The sequence below is a fragment of the Dama dama genome, chromosome 30 (genome assembly GCF_033118175.1).
Source record: "Dama dama isolate Ldn47 chromosome 30, ASM3311817v1, whole genome shotgun sequence".
NCBI lineage: Eukaryota > Metazoa > Chordata > Mammalia > Artiodactyla > Cervidae > Dama > Dama dama.
The window spans coordinates 36,042,391-36,064,847 of record NC_083710.1 but is presented as its reverse complement, the minus strand read 5'-3'; the positions used below and the strand labels follow the sequence as shown (position 1 = coordinate 36,064,847).

The following is a 22,457-nucleotide window of genomic DNA, read 5'->3' as shown; positions in this document are numbered from 1 at the left end:
TGCATTAGACATAAGAGACTCAGGTTTGATCCCTGGGTCAGGAAGATCCCTTGAGGAGGAAACGGCAACCCACTCCGGTATTCTTGCCTGGAGAACCCCATAGACAGAGGAGCCTGGCGGACTGTGGTCCATGAGGCCGCAAAGCGTCGGACACTGAGTGACTGAGCGTGTATGCACACACACAGGCAGGGAATGCTAGGTGACCTGCCCCCAGTAAATCTCGGGCACCACACTGAGTCTGTGATGAGCTTCTCTGGGAGACAATGCTGTCACATTCAATGATGGAGAAACAAGTGTGCCCATGTGACTCCACGGGGACAGGACACTTGGAAGCTGGCCTGGCTTCCCCTTTGCTGATCAGACCTGCACTGTTCCCTGTGACAAACCTTAGCTGTGAGCAGGACTACAGATGCTGAATCCTGCAGGTCCTTCTAGGGAAGCATCAAATCCAGGAGGGGTCGTGGGGGCCCTGACACATGACACGTATCAAAATCGTGTACCATTTAAAAAGAACACAGCCTCACCTCTGTGTGATTCTTGCCCAGAATACATAATCTGAACCTCATCACATGAAAACATGAGATGAACCCAAAGAAGGACATTATGTAAAATAACTAACCTGTAATTTTTAAGTGTCAAGAGAGTGAGAGTCAAGCAAAGACTAACAAGGAACTGCTCCCGATGTAAAAAGATGACAGAGACACGAATGCTAAATGCAACGTGTGCTTCTGGACTGGATCCTTCTTTTCTATTAAGGACGTTACTGGAACATTTGGTGATGCTAAAATAAGGTCTACAACAACAGTAACGTATCACTGCTGCTCTCCTGACGTGGACAGACATGGTACAGGGGAAACCTCCTTGCTGGCAGGACACTGCTACCGAAGTCTCAGAATTGTGGGACATCACAGGAGGGACCCACTCTCAAATGGTTTAGGGTGAAAAAGCATTCTTGGTATATTGTTCACAAGACTTTGAGGCTGCTTCAAAGTAAAAGGTAAAATAATCAGGGTGATGATGAGTCCATTTTCTGATACCAGAATACGGTCTTCACGGTGACACAATGAGAGAAGGCATGAATCCCATGGAGGAACAGTGGGGACTGGAGTGGGCGTGAAGAAGGCACCTTTCCCCTCTTCTTTCCTCACCCAGAGAATGCTTACACAACGAGGAAGGCTTCAAAGCAGAATCCTCTCGCTGTACTGTTTATGGTGACTAACCACTCACCAAGTGTGGATAGTCAAGGTAGCAGAGTTGAGCACTGCTTGCCTGGTAACTACCTAATGTGTTTGTCTAGTCATTACCTAATGAGTCTTAACGGTTGGTGATAAAATGAAGGATGATTATTCAATGCAAACTGCCAGAGATCACTTCTGGCTAGAACATCCATGGCCAAAGAATCACTATGAATTTCAGAAAACACTAAATTACCGTTTGTGTGCTTCCTGTTTGCTGCGACATTCTTCACAGTAATATTTGTATTCACTGCATAGAGTTTCTGTGTTGCTAAAACCCCTGTGTAAAATTCAAAATAAATTAGTTTTGCATATACCAGAAAATGATGTATTCATTTAAAGATATTCTAAAAACCAAAGATAATCATTAACTGTCAGAATAAAAAATTCCACGCTTACCTTAAGCAGTGAGTAATTGATGTGTTTTGTTCCACGTCAACAGAAAGGTCTAAAAAATCTTCATCTTTGCTGCTTATCTATAAAAATAAGAGAATTAATTACCTTTGATTTCTTTAGATATCAGTAAATTACTGCTCCAAAATGACAGAATTAAATGCAGATTATTATTAGTATTATTAAATAAATAAAGAACCTTTTCCCCAAAGTTGAAAAGAAACTACTTGAGTCATGCAAGTTTACAAAAGGATGCTGAATCAATACCCTTCATTATATTTAGAGGAAAGCGCCAAAGTGCACCTACGGCTGCTCTCCTTACTGGCAAAGGCTGGTGTGATGTGAAATCCCATCACTTCCCCGAATCCTGGTATTGGGGGTGGTTTAGTCACTCAGTCGTGGCCCACTCTTTCAACCCCATGGACTGTAGCCTGCCAGGCTCCTGTGTCCAGGGTGTAAACTATGCCATATACAGTAATTCTTAAAAGAACACAGGACAGGGCTGGATGAGAATGGCTGGTAAAGGACGATCTCTGTACTGTTTAATTATTTAAGAAAAAAATTACCATTTAAGAAAAAATATTAGCCCAACATGCCAAACTGAGCCTTCGCTTATGACTTTCTTTCATTTATCCTCTGAATTTAACCATGCTCTGTTTGAATTATGAATAAATCATCTATAATGATCTAAAGTTGCTACTTATTCACTGAACTGGAACAGGACACATCACTCATGCTGGCTGCCTCCCGCAACAGGATGCAACCGGAGGGACGTCAGACTCGGTCCCCAGGAGCATCCCTCACCCCCCCCACCCCCCACCACACAACTCTACACACACAGATGGTCTGTGATGACTTTTTCGATACGACACCAAAAGCATTTAAAGAATATCAAAAGCATTTCCATGAAGGAAAAAAAACAAACGGGACTTTATTAAAATTTAAAATTAAAAACTTCTGATCTGCCAAAGGCACGGTTCAGAGAATGTGAAGATGAGCCACAGGCTGGGAGAAATCCTTGCAAATGACACATCTGACAAAGGCCTGGTACCTAAAATGTACAAAGTACTCCTAAAACTCAACAACTAGAAAACAAACAACCTGATTTGAAAAATGGGCCAAAGACCAGGGCCAAAGACTCACCAAAGAAGATATATATATGGCAAACGGGTGCATGAAAAGATGTTCCACACTATATGCCATCAGAGAAATGCAAATTAAAACGAGACAACACTACACACCTATTAGAACAGCCAAAATCCAAAACGCGGACATCAGCACGTGCTGACCAGGACGTGGAGCCGCAGGAACTCTCCCTCATTGCTGGTGGGAATGTGAATGTAGTTCCAAAACTAAATGTACTCTTCCTACCACACGATCTAGCAACTGCGTCCCTGACCACTAACTGAGGCACTGAAAACTTATATCCACACAAAATCCTGCACGTGCGTGTTCTGAGCAGCTTTATTCATAATTACCAAAACCTGTAAGCAACCGAGATGTCCTTCAGTAGGTGAATGGATAAACTCTGGTACATCCAGACAATAAAATGTAATTCAGCAATTAAAAAGAAATGAGCTATCAAGCTGTGAAAAGACAGGCGGGAACCTGAAATATCTACTGCTGAGTGAAAGAAGCCAATCTGAAAAGACCACATACTCTACGATTCCAACCATGTGGCATCTGCAAAGGGCAAACTATGGAGGCAGTAAAATGACCAGTGGCCGCCAGGGCACAGAGGGTCATCAGAGCAGCGAGACTACTCTGTACGACACCGCAGTCACAGGACAGCCCTCCTGTTCAACGTGAAGCCTCAAAACAGTTCAAACCACAGCGAGTGTTTCTCTGCCAGCTCAGGGTCCAGTCAGCAAGCAGACAGCTGAGAGGCTCGTCGGTCACAGGCACAACTCTCAAGTTCACTCTCATACTCATCTTCAAAGAACTTTTAACACAATGGGTTAGACGGGTTCTATACGACATTTTATGATATACTTACGGTTTCACAAGTAAGACATCTGGTTTCATTAGTCAGTGTTCCCTGAAAGATCTCATGAACCCATGTTGGGTCTGGTGTGCTGTTATTTTCACTGTCAATGTTACCATTAGGCAAACGACCATTTTGTTTCTCCTGCTTTCTCTCTTCTTGTAAAATATCAGCAATGGTATTTAGTAGGTAATTTAGGAATTCGTGGGCATCTTGCTGCATGTAGTTGTCAAAGAGCTCTAAAAATAACAATACATAGAGAATTATTTCAGAATGAATAACTGCATTAAAAAACTAAATAAAAAAAGAATATCTAGTATTTTTATCAGAACTACATAAAATGTTTAGGACTGTTAGTAATGGACAAGAAACAGGTATCTTTCACATGTACAAATTATGAGTCGAATTTGGGGAAAATAAAGTTATGATGAATAAAAATCTTCTAAAAAATACTAATTGATCAAAAAAGAGAAAACCTGTCCTCATACATAATGTATTGAGGTGGTAAGAAACAACTGTTTTTTATCAGTTCACTTAATCTATCATCCCATAAATACTACAAAAAGGCAAAACGGTTGTCTGATGAAGCCTTACAAATAGCTGTGAAAAGAAGAGAAGTGAAAAGCAAAGGAAAAAAGGAAAGATATACCCATTTGAATGCAGAATTCCAAAGAATAGCAAGGAGAGATAAGAAAGCCTTCCTCAGCGCTCAATGCAAAGAAATAGAGGAAAACAATAGAATGGGAAAGACTAGAGATCTCTTCAAGAAAATGAGAGATACCAGGGGAACATTTCATGCAAAGATGGGCACAATAAAGGACAGAAATGGTAAGGACCTAACAGAAGCAGAAGATATTAAGAAGAAGTGGCAAGAATACACAGAAGAACTATACAGAAAAGATCTTCATGACCCAGATAATCATGATGACTTGATCACTCACCTAGAGCCAGCCATCCTGGACTGCGAAGTCAAGTGGGCCTTAGAAAAGCATCACGACAAAAAAAGCTACTGGAGGTGATGGAATTCATCCATCATTTGAAGGAATTCCTCCATCATTCCTCTCATTTGAAATTGAGCTATTTCAAATCCTAAAAGATGATGCTGTGAAAGTGCTGCACTCAATATGCCAGCAAATTTGGAAAACTCAGCAGTGGCCACAGGACTGGAAAAGGGCAGTTTTCATTCCAATCCCAAAGAGAGGCAATGCCAAAGAATGCTCAAACTACTGCACAATGGCATTCATCTCAAACTCTAGCAAAGTAATGCTCAAAATTCTCCAAGCCAGGCTTCAACTGTACATAAACCATGAACTTCCAGATGCTCAAGGTGGATTTAGAGAAGGCAGAGGAACCAGAGATCAAATTGCCAACATCTGTTGGATTATCAAAAAAGCAAGAGAATTCCAGAAAAACATCTATTTCTGCTTTACTGACTATGCCAAAGCCTTTGACTATGTGGATCACAACAAACTGTGGAAAATTCTTAAAGAGATGGGAATACCAGACCACCTGACCTACCTCCTGAGAAATCAGTATGCAGGTCAGGAAGCAACAGTTAAAACTGTAAATGGAACAACAAACTGGTTCCAAATCGGGAAAGGAGTACATCAAGACTGTATATTGTCACCCTGCTTATTTAACTTATATGCAGAGTATATCATGTGAAATGCTGAGGTGGATGAGGCACAAGCTAGAATCAAGATTGCCGGGAGAAATATCAATAACCTCAGATATGCAAATGACACCACCCTTATGGCAGAAAGCGAAGAACTAAAGAGCCTCTTGATGAAAGTGAAAGAGGAGAGTGAAAAAGTTGGCTTAAAGCTCAACATTCAGAAAATGAAGATCATGGCATTTGGTCCCATCACTTCATGGCAGAGAGATGGGGAAACAGTGAGAGACTTTAGACTTTATTTTTTTGGCCTCCAAAATCAGTGCAGATGGTGACTGCAGCCATGAAACTGAAAGACGCCTGCTCCTTGATGACCAATCTAGACAACATATTAAAAAGCAGAGGCATTACTTGGCCAACAAAGGTCTGTCTAGTCAAAGCTGTGGTTTTTCCAATAGTCGTGTATGGATGTGAGAGTTGGACTATAAAGCAAGCTGAGCGCCAAAGAATTGATGCTTTTGAACTGTGGTGTTGGAGAAGACTCTTGAGAGTCCCTTGGACTGCAAGGAGATCAAACCAGTCCATCCTGAAGGACATCAGTCCTAAATAGTCATTGAAAGGACTGATGCTGAAGCTGAGCTGAAATTCCAATACTTTGGCCACCTGATTCGAAGAACTGACTCATTTGAAAAGACCCCGATGCTGGGAAAGATTGAAGACAGGAGGAGAAGGGGATGACAGAGGATGAGATGTTTGGATGGCAACACTGACTCAATGGACATGAGTTTGAGTAAACTCCAGGAGTTGGTGATGGACAGGGAAGCCTGGCGTGCTGCAGTCCATGGGGTTGCAAAAGAGTCTGACATGACTGAGTGATTGAACTGAACAGATACTACAATAGGGCAAGTTTTAAAGCAGAAAGTGGACAACCTCGTGGCAGTGCCAGGGCAAATGCATACGAACCACAGAGAAAGCCGTGAACATGATAAATCACCCCGTGTGTACCCTCTGACCGAGTCGGGTGAGGCCCGGAACCTGTACTTCTCTAAGCTCCTCCGGGTGATTCTGCTACGCAGTCAGGTTTAGGGAACAGGCATCATAGAAAATCTATTTAATCCAGAGAATCTCCAAGGGCCCTTCCAAACATGAGACCCGTAACTCCGTGGAACGTCCCCCACAGCTACTCAAATGAGTCACTGTCGTGGCAACACTAAGCGCTTGACCTGTGCTCGCATCACGTACCCTGAGCCTGGAGAGGAAGACCTTCCAGGGCAGGGCCTCATGCCATCTTCCTAACAACCCCGTGACACCGCTATTAGCAGTATTTCACAAGTGAGAAAATGGGAGAGCGCGGTAAAGACACTGCCAGGAATCGGCAGAACCAGGACTCAAGCCAGGCCATCCAGCCCCACCCAGGGGACTCGAGCAGCCAGACCACCTGGCCACACAGGCGTCTGCACCCAGCCAACAAGACGCACTCAGACCACCACCCAGTCAGGAAGTTTCACCTCCAGAGCTTATATAAGTTCAGGAAGTCTACGGTTTACATTTTCACAATGATAGAATAGAAACCAATTAGAAAATCGAGGGAAAACCTCCCTAAGACACAGGAATTTAAAAATTACATTTTAGAAGAGCTGCAGATATGACCGCATGAGACTAAGTTCTACACATTAGAAATCATTTAAAAAGTTTAAGATGGTGAAACCTGAAAGGTATCAACATCTTCAACATAAAAAGAATGTATACAAAAGACAAAGTCGGCAAAAGACTTGAGATCAACAACTTATAGAAACAAAATTTTAAAGGTTAAATAAAATACATGAAAAAATATTCAACCCCATGGTAAACCAAAGAGGTCATCTGACATTTCTTGAATGAATGAATGAATGAATGAATGAATAAACAGACAGACCACAGGCACCGAACAGTGAAGGTGACGTAAGAAGAATAAACTTGGCCCCCAACAGCAGTGCGAATGATGCACACTGCTACAAGTCAGCTGTTCTGACTTCAAGCCACCTTAGGAGAAGTGACCCTCTGCACAGGTGAAAACCCACGTAAAACCATAGTCAGCCCCTCGTATGTGAGGATCCTCCGTACCCGGTCATGCACCTGGGATGTGAGCCACCACAGATGATGCAGGGCTGTAGTATTGACTACTGAGAAAATCCTCGTATAAGTGGACACAGGCAATATAAACCCATGTTGTCCAAAGGTCAACTGTACATGAGCTTCCTACCAGGACAAAATTTTTTAAGTGTCCCACCAACACAGACGAAAAAAAAACAACTCTCCGAGAAGACCGGAATCAGTCTCATTCAAACAGAGTTGTACTTGGCTTTCTCACAAACAGAAGATACTCAACACATCTGGAATTTAAGACAGTAAGTAGGTTTAGCCTGAATCAGGGAAATATAAAAAAAAAGTGCTTTTGTGAGCAATTAATCTATTTGTATATGGAGAAAATGAACAAAACTTTTAACATGGTTATCAGATTAAAAAATAGTAACCTTGTATGACAAAACCCACTGCAGTATTGTAGAGTGGTTGGCCTCCAACTGGTAAAAATAAATGAAAAACAAAAAAAAAATAGTAACCTGTAATCATAATATTGCAGCATCTTCATATGTTTTAGGAAATTTAGTATGACCCATGCTTCTCTCGATTCATGTGACAATGAACAGTGTCAACTGAGTTAAGGGCAGGACTCCCCATTAATAACCAACCTTAGAAACTTCTCAAATCATATTTCTATGGGCATCATTATATTTAACAGCTAACAAATGAAACTAAAAATAACACCCAATTTTCCTTCTATAGGGACTGAAATGCCTACATCCAAACAAACAAGCAAAAAGAATTCCACACATTTCTCAAGTCCATCCGAACTTCCCGAGGCAGCTCACCACCCTGGACAGACGCTGGGCTCAGACATCAGGGAGGACGCGGGCCTGACAGGTCACCTTAACACCCCTGAGTGCCAGTGACCACAGGGCAACTGAGGAAGTAGTGACTAATGATGAGCTTGCTAAGGAAATCAAATGAAAACTATTTGAAGAGAGAAAAACGGAAGTGGGGGTGTAGCCAGTTACTATTTTTAAAAGGGGGGGTGGGGTAGGGGGTGGAGTTAAAACCATATATCCTAAACCAGAAAGTTTCATTTATTGTGTTGGTGCTTTCCTTTGCCTGGGGAGTGACTCCTGGCAAGTCTTTCAGCTTCCGTTTTTGTTTTTCTTCCATGGCTAAAGTGGGGGAAATATAATGGCCTCTCATGAGGTTATTGTAAGGATCAAATGAGTTAATATTCATGAAAAGCATTACCAAAAAAAAAAAAAAAACCCCAAATGAACAGTAATTGGGGAAAAGGAAAAAATCAACAAAAACACTGCAGAAGACCCCACAACTTTTCCTTTTTCAATATTTGGCTACACCGGGTCTTAGTTGTAGCATGCAGGATCTAGTTCCCTGATCAGGGATCAAACCCAGCCACATCCAACACCCCCGCCCCCGCCCGCATTGGGAGCCTAGAGTCTCAGCCACTGGACCACGAGGGAAGTGCCTCCCAACAACTTTCCTTGATCAAAGGGCCAAGCAGGCAAAAAAAGAGAAATGATGATTTCTCATTTCCAGGCCTACAGAATTTGATCTCTTATAGCACACTTCAGACGGCAGCCGCACCTCACAGAAACCCGCCTGACTGTGTCCTCACTGAGCCGGCTGGCGCTGCCTTTGCGGCAGGAACACCACCTTTGGCTTCTGAGAGGCCGCCGCACCATCGGGCGTGAGGACGCCCAGCTGACGCTTGCTGCACCCGACCGTCCTGTTACCTTAGCAGCAGGCTGAGAAGCAGAAGAGTTATTTACCATTTTCTTTCCGCAGTCTCGTTATGAACTTCTTAGGAGGTATGACTCCAACCTTCTTCTTCTGGGTGGCGATGCTGTGGAAGAGGTCTGCTAAGCACGTGAGAAGGCTCTCCTTCTTTCGGGGCTGACTCTTGTATGCGAGAACTTTTTCCCGAAACGGACGACAGAAGTAAAGTGCCTGAAGAACTGAATTGCAGTAGCAGGTATTCCCAAACTAGAATAGGAAAAGAAAAAAAAAAAAAACTTATTTGTTAAAATTGGGGGTAAAACAATTTCCAGAGAAAGAATTTCCAAGCCTAGAGTTGTTGAGAGAAGAGAAAGCAAGATAGCAAATATTTATGATCCTCATAAATTATAAGGTACCTGAGGGTAGAACTGTGGAGCTGGAGAAGACTCTTAAAAGTCCCTTGGACTGTAAGGAGACCCAATCAGTCCAACCTAAAGGAAATCAGTCCTGGAAGGACTGATGCTGAAGCTGAAACTCCAATACTTTGGCCACCTGATGCGAAGAACTGACTCGGTGGAAAACTCATTGGAACTGATGCTGAGAAAGACTGAAGGCAGGAGGAGAAGGGGATGACAGAGGATGAGATGGTTGGATGGCATCACTGACTCAGCGGACATGACTTTAAGTAAACTCCAGGAGTTGGCGACGGATAGGGAAGCCTGGTGTGCTACAGTCCATGGGGTCGCAAAGAGTTGGACACAACTGAGCAACTGAACTGAACTGAGGGTAGAAATAACTGTCCTGACTGCAAATTAGCCATTTTAACATTAAATGGATGCTCTTGACATCAGTTTCAGGTTAAAACAAAAGAAAGATACATGCGATAGGTTTGGCCTTTAGGACTACTGAGTTAAAAGAACTACACAGTTTAAATAGTGAGATTAGTTAAGGTTTAGGATTCTGGAGAATTTTTTTCTTTTCCAACTCCCACTGTTTTGATAGTATTGGTTGTATAAGAACCATTTTCTATACTGTACATTTAAAAATATAACTCTCAAAAATTCTTTAAAAAAAACATAATAGTGAAGTTTACTATCAAGTTCTTCAGTGCCATACAAAAAATAAAAACAGAAAATAAGAAAAAAAACAGGATACTTAGAAGTATTAGATGAAAAAATCAGCAGTGTGACAGCTGAACCACCACCGACATGCTGAAACGCCAGGTCACACCGTGCCTGATCCATCAGGAGGATGTGGACTTGCTCTGGAGTTGAATCCTGAATGGCAGCCCCACCTCTCACTGGCCATGTGGCCTGAAGCAGGTGACCACGACTCACTCAGCTTCAGTTTCCTTCTTCTTCTTTTTTTTTTTTTTGGCCTTGCCCCGAGGCATGTGGGATCTTAGTTCCCCAGCCAGGAATCAAACCTGCGTCCCTGCATTGGAGGCACATAGTCTTAACCACTAGATGCTGGGGAGGCACGAGTTTCCTTCTGTTTAATGACAAGGGAGGAACAGTCTTACTTTACAAAGAAAAGAACACAGAGCTTGACAAATATTTTCTGCCTTCTTCCTTCCCATGAATAGAAACAATGACGTGAAAAGCAGGCTAATAAAACACCTGGAAGTCAATCAGGGAGGATCCAGGGAGTAAACAAGGACCGAGGACAGGTTTCAGAGAACTGTCCCAGGGTGAGGTCCTGTATGCGTTAACTGTTAACAGGCTACCTGCAGAGGAGTGCTGAAGAATGAGAACTCTTCAACTATGTCCATAAACACAAGCGCATGTCTGCTGATATTTTAAAACTAGGAAGGCTAAATCAAAAGCTAATATAAATGATTATTTATAGAGAGAGAGAAAAGAGGAGCGAGCAATGAAAGTGAGGCCACTGTGCATGTACATGGATATAAGAAGTTTCTTTTGCACCCATATTTTTTAAAAAAGATTTATTTGGCTGCCCTGGGTCTCAATTGAGGAACACAGGATCTTTAGTTGCAGCATGCAGACTTTTAGTTGCAGCATGTGAGATCTAGTTCCCCAACCAGGGATCGAACCTGGGCCCCCTGCATTGGGAGCTCAGAATCTCAGCCACTGGACCACCAGGAAAGTTCCTGTATCCATATTTTTTAAAAACTAAATTAAAAACAAAAACAGGAAGAAAAAATAAATTCCTAAAATTGAAAATAAACAGAAATAAACCTAAATGTCTATCAAGCTGGTGGCAGAATTACTTAAAGAATGACTTCAAATGACTTTAAAACACAGGATGGGTTTTTACTATCATCGCCTTCCTAGGGAAGTTACCAAGCCACTCTCTTTATCGGTTTCCTCATCTGTAAATGACGTTTATACCCGCACCAACCTCTACAATCTTGTGAAGAATTAACTCAATGATCTGCATGAGGAACTTAGTGTGGTTCCGGCATACCTCATCACTACATGGTTATTTTTGAAACAACCTTTTTGAGTCATCTGTCCCTTAGCTTAGCTGAAACAGATTAAATCCTATAACCCCCAGGTCTACACTTAAATCATGACAGACGGCAACAGCACAACAAACCAGAGGGGTGGCAGGTCAGCCTGCAGCACCGTGCATCCTGCCGTGACACGGACCACGCGTGTGGATGGCACACGGGCGCCAGCGCCGTCCATTTATTAAGAACCAGCAAGACTTACTCTATCTTTCATTTTTAGGTAAAAGTAAACATTAGCCATGCTCATACTTTCGCCCCCGCCCCGCAATGAATCATCTTACATATTCCATTTGGAAACTACTGGTTTTAACCACTATTACGTCAACATAATATCAGCAGAATGTTTTAAATGGTTAACTGCCCCACTGTCGCCCACACTAGTTGGTGACGGTGCCTGTCCCGTGAACACACCCTTCTAAGGGAAGACCCTCTTCTCCCCACCACAATGTCTGTTCAGGGGGCTCTGTTCGACGTAACTCTAGACCCCATGTCCCCAACCACCTGCTCCCTGCAGCCACGGGTACCTAATCCAGATTCTCAGGGACACTGCTCCTCCCCCTCACCTGACCCCCATCCTGACCCCCCTCCTCACCTGCTCCTCCCCCCTCACCTGCTCCCCAGCCCCAGGCCTCCTCACAGGAATTGACTTCTCTATGCAAATTCTGTAAGGGGGTCAGTCACAAGCCCTTCTGCAGATGCTGCCACAGGGTCAGGCACTTGATCCAATCTGGCCCAAGTCCTTCGGTCAGGTTTGATATGAACAGTCTGCAGTCTCTCTTAATATAGGCTTTGAGCAGTCTAAGGACACCAGGTGGGAAGAAACGAAAGGAGAATGAAATCAACACAAAAGAAAACAGAACCAAGAGACATCAGCCTACTAAACCCTGTAACCTGCAAATGGCAAGTTTCATTTTTATTTCTCTTTCCTCCATGGTGACCCTTGTTCCCTGGATTCAGAGTTCCAACTAATGACTACAATCAGTTCAGATCAGAGACAGCCTTTTATAAGATGGTTCAGCCTCACAAAAAAATTCATTAATCCCAACCAACTTGTGTTTGGGGGCTTATTGTATTAGAAAGTTAAAATAAAATGATTCTCAAAAGGCTGCTAAAAATGGAGCGACTGCACAAAAAGTAGGAAAGAGAGTAGTCTAAATCACTCTTCACTCAACTTCACTAGACTAAGTATTTATTGGCTACAAGATATAAAGGGGAAAAGGTAAGTTGGTTGATCAGATTAAAACCATTTGTTTTCAAAGAATTCAGCTAACTGCACAAACAGCCGACATGTAAAAGAGGGATTTTACGGCAAAAGAAAGCACCCAAAGGCTCCTCTGCCTCTTGAGATGGTTTCTGCACTCCCCTGTACCCCCTAGCCACACCCATATTTCTCCTGACATCCTGCAACATCAGAAATACTGACGTATCCACAAGGGTTAACTCAATAGGAAACCCCACTATATGTATTATGCAAATCACACGGATAGACATCAGAGTTATCATGAAGAGTCAACTGCCATGAAAGCTATCATTTGTGAAAATGTTCCTCCAAGATAAAAATATCTACAACTGAAAGTAATGGAAACTAGACTGTTATTAACAAAGTGAAGAGTAACCACTCTGAATTTTCTGGTAGGTTAATTAAACTGTGGGTTTTTTTCTCTTCTATTAAAAAAAAAAGTCTCCTTTTCTAACTGCCCAAACACACAGTTTCCCAAAAGCAAATGCCTTTGAGTGATTCTAGTACTTTTACTAGTCACAGAAAGGGATTCAATCAGGCAGACCTAACAGGAACTCTTTTTAGTATTCGCTTTTTCTAAGAGTGATTAAAATGAACTTGGAAATGCACACTTCGCTAAGATTAGAAGAAAACAGACACGTGCCTCATTTTAACAGAATCCAATTATTAGGAAAGATTAACCACCGAGTTCCTTAAAGCAGCTGCATTCCGTGTTATTTACAAACACTAACGACTTGGCAGACAGGCATAGGGACAGCAGGAAGGTGTTCAAATGTTCTCCTCTGAATTAAACTAAGCCATCTCCCCAACCCCTCAGAGCTCCAACCTTAGTTTTTAAGGGACTCTGTAAATAGTGTGATAACTCTCCAAATAAAAAAGGGGGAAGGAAACTAGAGAGAAGGGTGATGACGATGTAAGAGTTGAAAACAGAGCTGGTGGAAAAGGGTTCAAGGCACACAACACAGCCGTGAAGTGGCCCAAGAGCACAGATCCCAGGAGCGTGCATCACTGTCCCGGGTCAGCTGTGCCTACTCTCACCACCACTGGTCTCTGAGCAGGCTTTGAAGTGCCCATCAACCCTTCACAGCCGGAGCCCTGGCTACCTCAGGACCTCAGGGATCTCAATTCTTCATCATCGTAACGAGGCACAGAGATCAGAAACTCCAGCTTTCCTTGACTTTATTGAACCTCATTTATTCAGCTTCAAGGGAGAAACACAAACCCCACCTTTTGAATTTAGACTGGTGCATACGAAGTAATAAAAATGATATCTTCTTAGAAACTTTTGGTAACACAATCAACAATGTTGTTTGGATACTGGTATCATATTGAGTTAAAAACATCAGCAGAAAAAAAAAATACCACAGAGGTGTTTAGTCATGTCCAACTCTTTGAGACCCCATGGACTGCAGGGCCACCAGGCTCCTCTGTCCTTGGGGATTTTCCAGGCAAAAATACTGCAGTGGGTTGCCATGCCCTCCTGCAGGGAATCTTCCTAACTCAGGGATCGAACCCAGGTCTCCTGCATTGCAGGTGGATTCTTTCCTGACAGAGCCACCAGAGAAGCCTCACAGAGCTTTAGGACTCGTATCGTATCAAGTATGTTGTTTTACTTGTTTGGAGGTAATTTGCAAAAAAAGTTATTTAGGCACAAAAGGGAGAAAGCTGGAATGCTTATGCAGAATAAGCTAAAGGCAAGACAGCCTTCAATATAGAAAACACTACTGTTCTAAAGGAAAGAGGTTCTCCTGAGACACTAACAATGGCTACAGCTTTACGACAATTCAAGACACAAACGAGCTTTGGGGTCTGAACCAGGTAAGGGTGGTTCCCACAGAGAAGGAGCAGTGAGACTGGAGAAAATGGGGTCTGCCCCCTAGAACTGAAATGAGACTTCTGATCACTAGGCAACTCTATATGTAAGTGCAAACATTTCAGATACTACACAGAAGTCGAGGCAAGACTTCTCAATAAACAAGGGAAATTAAATATTCATTTAACTCTCCTCCCCACGAAACCCCAAATAAAATGACAGTACAAGAATAGATTAAAAAAAAAAAAGAATAGATTAGGCAAAAACTCAAAAGGCTAAAGAAGATAACAACAGACTAGAGACAGCAGCAAACTTACAGAAAATTTCACTCTTTTAGATGAATAAAATTTGAGGAAACCTCACAATAGTAAAGATACTAAAAAAGAGGAGGGAGGGGAGTAAACTCAAAGGTCTCAGAAACAATCCAGTGAGTGCAAGAAAACCTTGGCAACAACAAAATCTTTGAATAATATCATAAGAAAAGGAGCAAAAGATATTGCCTCCATGAAACAAGGTTTAAAAAAACAAGGTAACTCTCTAAAAAATGAAAAATGCAAAGAGTAAACAAAAAAGTTTGAAGATACAGTCTAAAATGTAGACTAAGGGAGACAATCAAAAAAGGGAGAAAAAATAAAAATAAGGAATCAGTCTGTTTCAATATGCAATTAACCATAAAAAAAAAAAAAAAAGATAAAACAGAGACATTACAGTAATAGGAAGAAAACTATCCCAATAATAGTATCAGAAATGGCTTAGTCCTGAGGTACACACATCACTAGTCTGAATGGGTCGGTAAACAACACAACAACAGGGTTCCCATCAAGAGACAGGATGAGATTTCAGAATACTGGGGACAGAGAACACCCTTCAGGACTCCCAAACACCTTCTAAAGGGGAAAAGAAGGCACGTACATAAGAGAGAAAGAGCCAGAATGGCAAGTGCCCTCTCAGCATCAAGAGAAGTCAGAAAGTACCAGAGCAAGCCCCAAAGACTCTGAAGGACGGGAATGCCCTAGGATGGACGTCCAACTGACACTTAGAGACAGATAACCAAACCTGTCTTCAGTACACACGACCTCAGAGTTTATATCTGTGCATACTTCCTTAACAAGCGACTCCAGGCCGTGTTTTGCAAAGCAAGGAGGAAACCACCGGGAAGGGGTCGGGATGGAGGGAAGGAGACAAGTGCAGGGTGACAGAAGAGATGCTGCCAGGCACCAGGACAGCAGAGGGGACCTGCTGGGCACGGCTCCGTGGAAACTGACAGGAGGTCTTCGTGGCTTTCTTTGGTTCTCTTGAAGACTTTGGTTAAGAATAAGCAACAACTAAGGCCAAGATTAATTTCATACTGGGAGAACCAGGGAAAGTGAAGTTGGGCAGGGATGGTGGGGAAAGACAGCAAAGTTCCTGCTTTTGTTTCTGCCAAAACAGCAAGTCAGTATACATACATGTGTACATATGTGTATATATATTAATAGAAATATAAGCACCTTATTTACTCTCTAAGGACACATTCCAGAAAAAAGAGCAGAGGATTGATGAGTGGTGTCCTCCAGGGAGGGGAATACAGAGGAGGGTGGGCACTACTGATTCTGCGTCCAGCACAGACAAAGAAGGGTCCCCCAGCAAGGTGACCCCACACACCACCTCATCTGCCCTCCTCAAGTCGCACAAGAACTCCATGTGTACATAACGACGTGCTAGAACCAAGTTTAATAAAACTTACTTTTGTACCTGTATTATCACCTATATATATATTTAAAATGCCACAGACCCACCCAGCAGGACAGTACAACAGCATAAACCACCATCACAAACATGTAAAGATCTGTGGTGTTCTCTGATGATTCGGGAGAGTTCAAAATTCTAAAGAGAGCTCTTTAGACTCCACAGACACACAGAGGCATTTACAAAACTATATTTATTTCTATCTGTACATGTGGACCACTTATATTTAGACATGTAAATAATTCTCAAAGAATCAGATCATTTGGTGTAGGCCATATGAGATTTTGGTTATGAGAAAATTCTGACACAAAATAGGAAAAAAAAAAAAAATCAGTCTGATAAATTAGAAACTGTTCTAAAGACTCTTAAGGCTTCAGGCAGTGCCCCTCTCTCTTCCATTAGAGAGAATTCTGAAATTCCAAGTCGAGTTTCTTGGCATTAAATCTGCTGATACGAATGAACAATTTTCCTTTAATAAATTATGAACTGCATTCATCATCCTTAAGACTACTTCCAAGCACAATTCTATCGGCTACTTACGTATTAACAGATACTTACATTGACTAATCCGAAATAGTGCTCGTTGACCGGAAACTGTTCTGGACCAATCTCTTTCTCTAATGCCGAGGCATTGGCGCCCTATGGGATGAAAAGGAGAAATCTCAGTATTTAGGGTATTTTCCCAATACTGTCACAGTTATATATACACTACAGAGAGATCCTTAAAATGATTTTGTTTCCTGTAACTACCTAACATTATGGAAAGAAAATAAAGGGTGACAATGAAGAAGAAAGACTTTTAATAATATGACTAAAAAAAAAAACCAGTTTGCAGGAACAGTTGGATCAAGGAATTCTACGAATCCTGCTCCTTTTCCTACATGATTCTTATGTGATGGATGACAGCCCCTGCTGTATCTGTGGTCTCACAGATGTGTGATCTCAGAGACATCCTGAAGTTAGGCATACCTTTGGCAACCTAATACTTCTTCAGCAGTGTATGCATGAAAATTTCTCACGCAGAACAAAGGGGACAAGAATGTTTGCTGAGGGCTTCCCTGGTGGCTCAGTGGTAAGGAATCCACCTGCCAACGCAGGAGACACGGGTTCGATCTCTGGTCCAGGAAGATCCCCCGTGCCTCGGAGCAACTAAGCCCGTGGGCCGCAACTCCTGAGCCCAGATGCTGCCACTACGGAAGCCCGTGCGCCTAGAGCCTGTGCTCCACGACAGGAGAAGCCACTGCAGCGAGAAACTAGAGGACAGCCCCCGAGAAAAGGCCCGCACAGCAACAAAGGCCGACACCACACAGCCAAAAATAAATAAATAACAACATGGAAAAAACTCTAAGAATGCTTCCTGAAATCTCACCGATGACAGCACAGCTGACTGCAATCTACTAACAGATGGTCTATAAAATGACAGCGTACCATGCAGCAGTCAGAATAAATGAAGCAGAGTTCATTCAAACACACGGGTATTTCTCAAATACATAATATTAAATACACAAAGAAAAAAGGAGATCAACACAACTACCACCACATATATACAAATTAGCACACGGCAGGGGGCTGGGAGAGTGTACACGACACGCACCTGAGTGGGGCCGGAAGAGGACCAGGATGCAGAGGTGAAGGGGGGGAAAGGCAAGAGGGGAAAGTGAGACGACACCCAACAAAAGAAGGGCCTTGCTCAGAGAGTAACCGTGTGCCACGGTCTCAGCAATACGATCTACTCACGTCTGTGCATCTAAGGCCCCGAAGGAAAAGGGATGGAGGTGGGGGGGTGGGGGTGACAAAGGCCCCAGGCACCGGCGTGTACCAGCAAATGGACTCAAGATGCAGTCTGAAAGGGAAGTAAGGGCGATTCTGGAGACAGAGCAGCTGTTAACTTCAAACTTCCACAGAAAACACAGGACCAGATGAACACAACTGACCCTACTCACAAAACAGCCGAACACCGCCTTGTGTACGTAGCTGCGGACAGGACGACACGCACACGGCGCCTCCCAAGGGACCGCCACGCTCAGCACCACCTGCGGCCCAGCGCGCCCCTGCTGTCTCCTGAGCCTGGAAGCCCAGCCCTTTGTCAGACAGCACCTTCTTGGCTTCCTGACATGCCAGGCCTGAAAATAAGGCCTGACGGAAGGGACTGGGTGGGCTGGCGGTCAAGCTCAACCAAAACAAGACATGTGCCTGAATACACTCCAGCCACCCAGCACCTGTATTTATTATTTATACATGTTTACTTGTTTAATTTAAGACATACTATTCAGCTTTATATAAGACCCTGATACAATCCCTAGCTCACAGATACTATTTACTTATAAATTTGGCATTCCACAAACTGTTTAATAATAACACGAAATTCAGTTATGACAACAACTTCAAGATCCACTGAACCAGAGCCCTTTGTGGGGAGCCTACCAGCCCCCTGTCCACACTGCCAGCTCAAGTGTCTTGTCATGGAATTTCCTCGCATGTGCTGAAAACCATCACTAAGAATTCAAACTGATACTGGTGTCATTCAAACAAGTATAACCTCTTTCCCCCCTACACAAACAAAAGCTAGAAAAGGTGCTATTATCAAAGGATATCTACTTGGAACAGTAAAAGCCAGCAGGCACACCCAGGGAAAGCATTTCTGGCCCTCAGGGTGAATCGAGAACCCAGCATGCCAGGCTTCCCTGTTCTTCCCTATCTCCCAGAGCTTGCTCAAATTCATGTCCATTGCATCGGTGATGCCTTCCAACCATCTCACCCTCTGTCCCCCACTTCTCCTCCCGCCCTCAATCTTTTCCAACATCACGGTCTTTTGCAATGAGTCAGCTCTTTGCATCAGGTGGCCAAAGTGTTGGAGCTTCAGCTTCAGCATCAGTCCTTTCAATGAATATCCAGGGTAGATTTCTGCAGCAATTTTCCAAACCCCAGCTCTAAGCTCATCTGTTGGATATTCAAGGAAGCCCTTACACCAACTTTGGTTTTCACAGCTAAAGGTCAGATAATTTCTAAAGTCTCTTCTAACTCAACATTCTATCATGTCTAATCACTTTTATCCACACTTCTGAGGACATTACTAGATTAACACAAGACTCTAGGGAACTCCAAGTCAACTAGCACATGATAAGCACCATAGATGGTTACAGATGGAGTAAGGGCAGCAGACTGCAATGGAAAGTACAGAGCGCGCAGAACTTATGGACGTGAGTGCTAAGTTAAGGTACAGCGCAGTAAACTATACCTTAGTGCAACGCGATGACACTGCGGTGCTGATTCTGTGAACGTGCGGGAGGATAGTCTCATGGCAGGAATTCAAGACTCTCTTGCAGAAACAACCAGCGCACATTCCTGCCTCTAGCCAAACGCTAACTACAAAGGCAGAGTGTAGACAAAGCAATCCAGTTGCTGATGAGCAGTTGTTTGTTGTTTTTTAATTTAGAAGTGTTTTCAACACTGTAGTTAGACATTAAGTGGTAAAAAAAAAAAAAAGAAAGAAAGAAAGAAAAGAAAAAAATCCCACCAAGTTGAAAATTCGCTATACAAGTTTTTTTAGTACATTTACAAGAGTTCTCAAACACCATCCCCTGAAGATTCTAAGATTCTGTTGAAGGTTGCCAAACCCTATCATGTCAAATAATAGTCCATCCAGCAGCCCAGGATTTAAATTGAGCCTAGAACCTGTCAACATCCAACAGTGATGGCTCTGAACAGTCTTCCATCCCCACACTTTAGAAATATTTTCCTACTGCAATTAACAATGTTGCGTGAAATAACGATTCTTCACTGGGACAAAGGGAAGAAATGTTGGCACTCTCAGGAATCTCTGCTCTAAAACTTTCCTGGGGATCAAGAATGTCATCTGTTTTGTCTGAGAACACAACACACTGAAGGAAGAAGATATTCTTTCTGATTCTTCTGTCACCACGTAAAATTATCTTAGACTCAGAACCTATTGCTACAAATTCATCAAGAAGTGATTAGATATTCATGACCCTCCTGATGAAAACCACCAAAAAGTGGATGAACTTTTTAATTAAAAAAAAACAAAAAACAGTAATTTAGTGAGCTGGTAAGAAAATAAGAAATCTGCAGAAACCAAAAATCAAGTGATGGGAGAACCTGAGAGATGAGCAAATGCCAAAGACGGATTTCACAAGGAGGCACCTGCTGACACCAGCGACCCGAGCACCATACACTGATGGCCAGATCAAATGGGGCACGGGGACCAGGGCTGAGGTTCAGGGCCTGCTCAAGACAGGGAGCAGCAGGAGACCCCCGCACCGCAAGGGAGCCAAGAGGGCTGTGTCTTCAGCAAAGGCGAAACAAGAAATAACCCTGCACCACAAGAGGAGATGGCAAAGGAACCTGCCGGACTTGTCCTTGGCCTGGGGGCATTAGAGACGACCAGTATCTTCCCAACAGTCATAACTACAAGCTCGCCCCCATCAAAGCCTGTGACCCGAATTCACACACACAAACACAATCAGGCAGGAAATGTAATTCAACGAGGTCCTGAGCGGATGGTGCCCACAACCAGCAACCAGTGAAATACTGACTCACTCCAGAAGACAAATTCAAGCTACCCACAAGGAGTTCCTGCAAGTACAACTCCCAAGAGATTGAGTTCACCGTCAAAAATTACACATACACACAAAAACAGAAAAACAAAGCACCACGTATAAAAACCAGTGAAAACACAGACAGAAGAATTAGACTCAAGATGTTAAATATCAGAAATATTTCAGACATGACATAAAGCAAATGGTTGGTATATACAAAGAAACAGCAAAAGCCTGATTATAAGATCAAACGTGAGAATTTAAAGCCTAAGCTGATTTGTTTTTAAAGAATCAAATAAAACTTCCAAATCTGAAAATTATAATTAAAAGTAAAAAACTCAATGGTAATTATGAAGACAGTTTAAAAAAAAAAGCTTTGATACTATGGCCACCTGATATTGAAGAGCCAACTCACTGGAAAAGACCCTGGATGCTGGGAACGACTGAGGGCAGAAGGAGAAGGAGACGACAGGGGATGAGATGGTTGGATGGCATCACTGACTCAATGGACATGTGTCTGAGCAAGCTCCGGGAGTTGGTGATGGACAGGGAAGCCTGGCGTGCTGCCATCCATGGGGTCATGAAGAGTCAGACATGACTGAGCAACTTAACACCACCACCCAGGCCTAGTCTAATTCTTAGAAAACTGAGAGTCTCACCGAAAATTAACCACCCACCCTTGTGAAAGAAGAGGAAGTAGAAACTAGAAGGATCCCTTCTGTTTACTAATAAAGATACTATGTTTTGAGGACACACCTGCAAACAGGAAAAAAGAAAACCAGTTCAGAGAGGGCTCTTCTGAAGAACAATGTTTACACAGTCAACCATGGAAAACACATCTCACTGCCCTGCATTCTGCCATTATGAGAAACAAACAATTACACAAAAGCAAAGTGACACCCAGAAATGTTTTCAAGGAAGTAAATTAAGGCCATCTCTTCTACCATCTAAAGCTTGACTATGATTAAAAAATGGTTATGTGTGAAGATGAACTTGGAAAAGCTAATTATGTTCAGTATACACTGTTTAAGAAAATAGCAAACTTTTTATATATTTTAGCAAGAAATAAAAAGTGATGAAAACGTAAAAGATGAACACCTCCATCTAGAAAATGGACTTATCAAGAACACATTCGTCCATCCATATCTGTGGGTAACTGGTTCCAGGACCTCCACAGATTCCAAAACCCAAGGATGCTCAAACCCCTCATGTGAAATGATGCAGTTCTTGCATATGACCCATGAGTCATCTCTCGACAACATGTAACACCTAGTGTGCTGTAAATGCCATGTAAATAGCTTCCAGCACACGGCACACTCAAGTTTTGCTTTTATGAACTTTCTAGGACTTTGTTCACAAAGGTTTTCGATCCTGGGAGGCGGAACCCACAGATAAGGAGGGCCGGCACTTCCTTCTTTCCATTAGACAGCTTACGGTTCTTTACACTAGATAGCCTGTATTTAATACAAATATGAGAAAACACATTTCCCCCACTGCTGTGTTTCGAGTCCTACCTTGAAATCCAGCATTTATCATTCCCAGTTTAAAACTGAAAAGGGTCAGATCAGGTCGGGAGCTAAAGGAGAACTGCCAAAACAGGCAGGAAAGCC

The 22,457-nt window shown here is 42.8% G+C and overlaps 1 protein-coding gene across 1 annotated transcript in view; it reads right to left on the bottom strand.

Moving 5' to 3' along the window:
• The window catches only part of USP12 (ubiquitin specific peptidase 12), a 57,114-nt gene that overhangs the window by 9,607 nt on the left and 25,050 nt on the right, over window positions 1-22,457 (bottom strand). The window contains exons 2-6 of the mRNA XM_061133694.1: window positions 16,850-16,930; window positions 9,091-9,304; window positions 3,625-3,851; window positions 1,635-1,711; window positions 1,432-1,515 (exon numbers count right to left, since the gene is read on the bottom strand). Coding sequence (XP_060989677.1) covers window positions 1,432-1,515; window positions 1,635-1,711; window positions 3,625-3,851; window positions 9,091-9,304; window positions 16,850-16,930 — 683 coding nt within the window. The remainder of the gene's footprint in view (window positions 1-1,431; window positions 1,516-1,634; window positions 1,712-3,624; window positions 3,852-9,090; window positions 9,305-16,849; window positions 16,931-22,457) is intronic.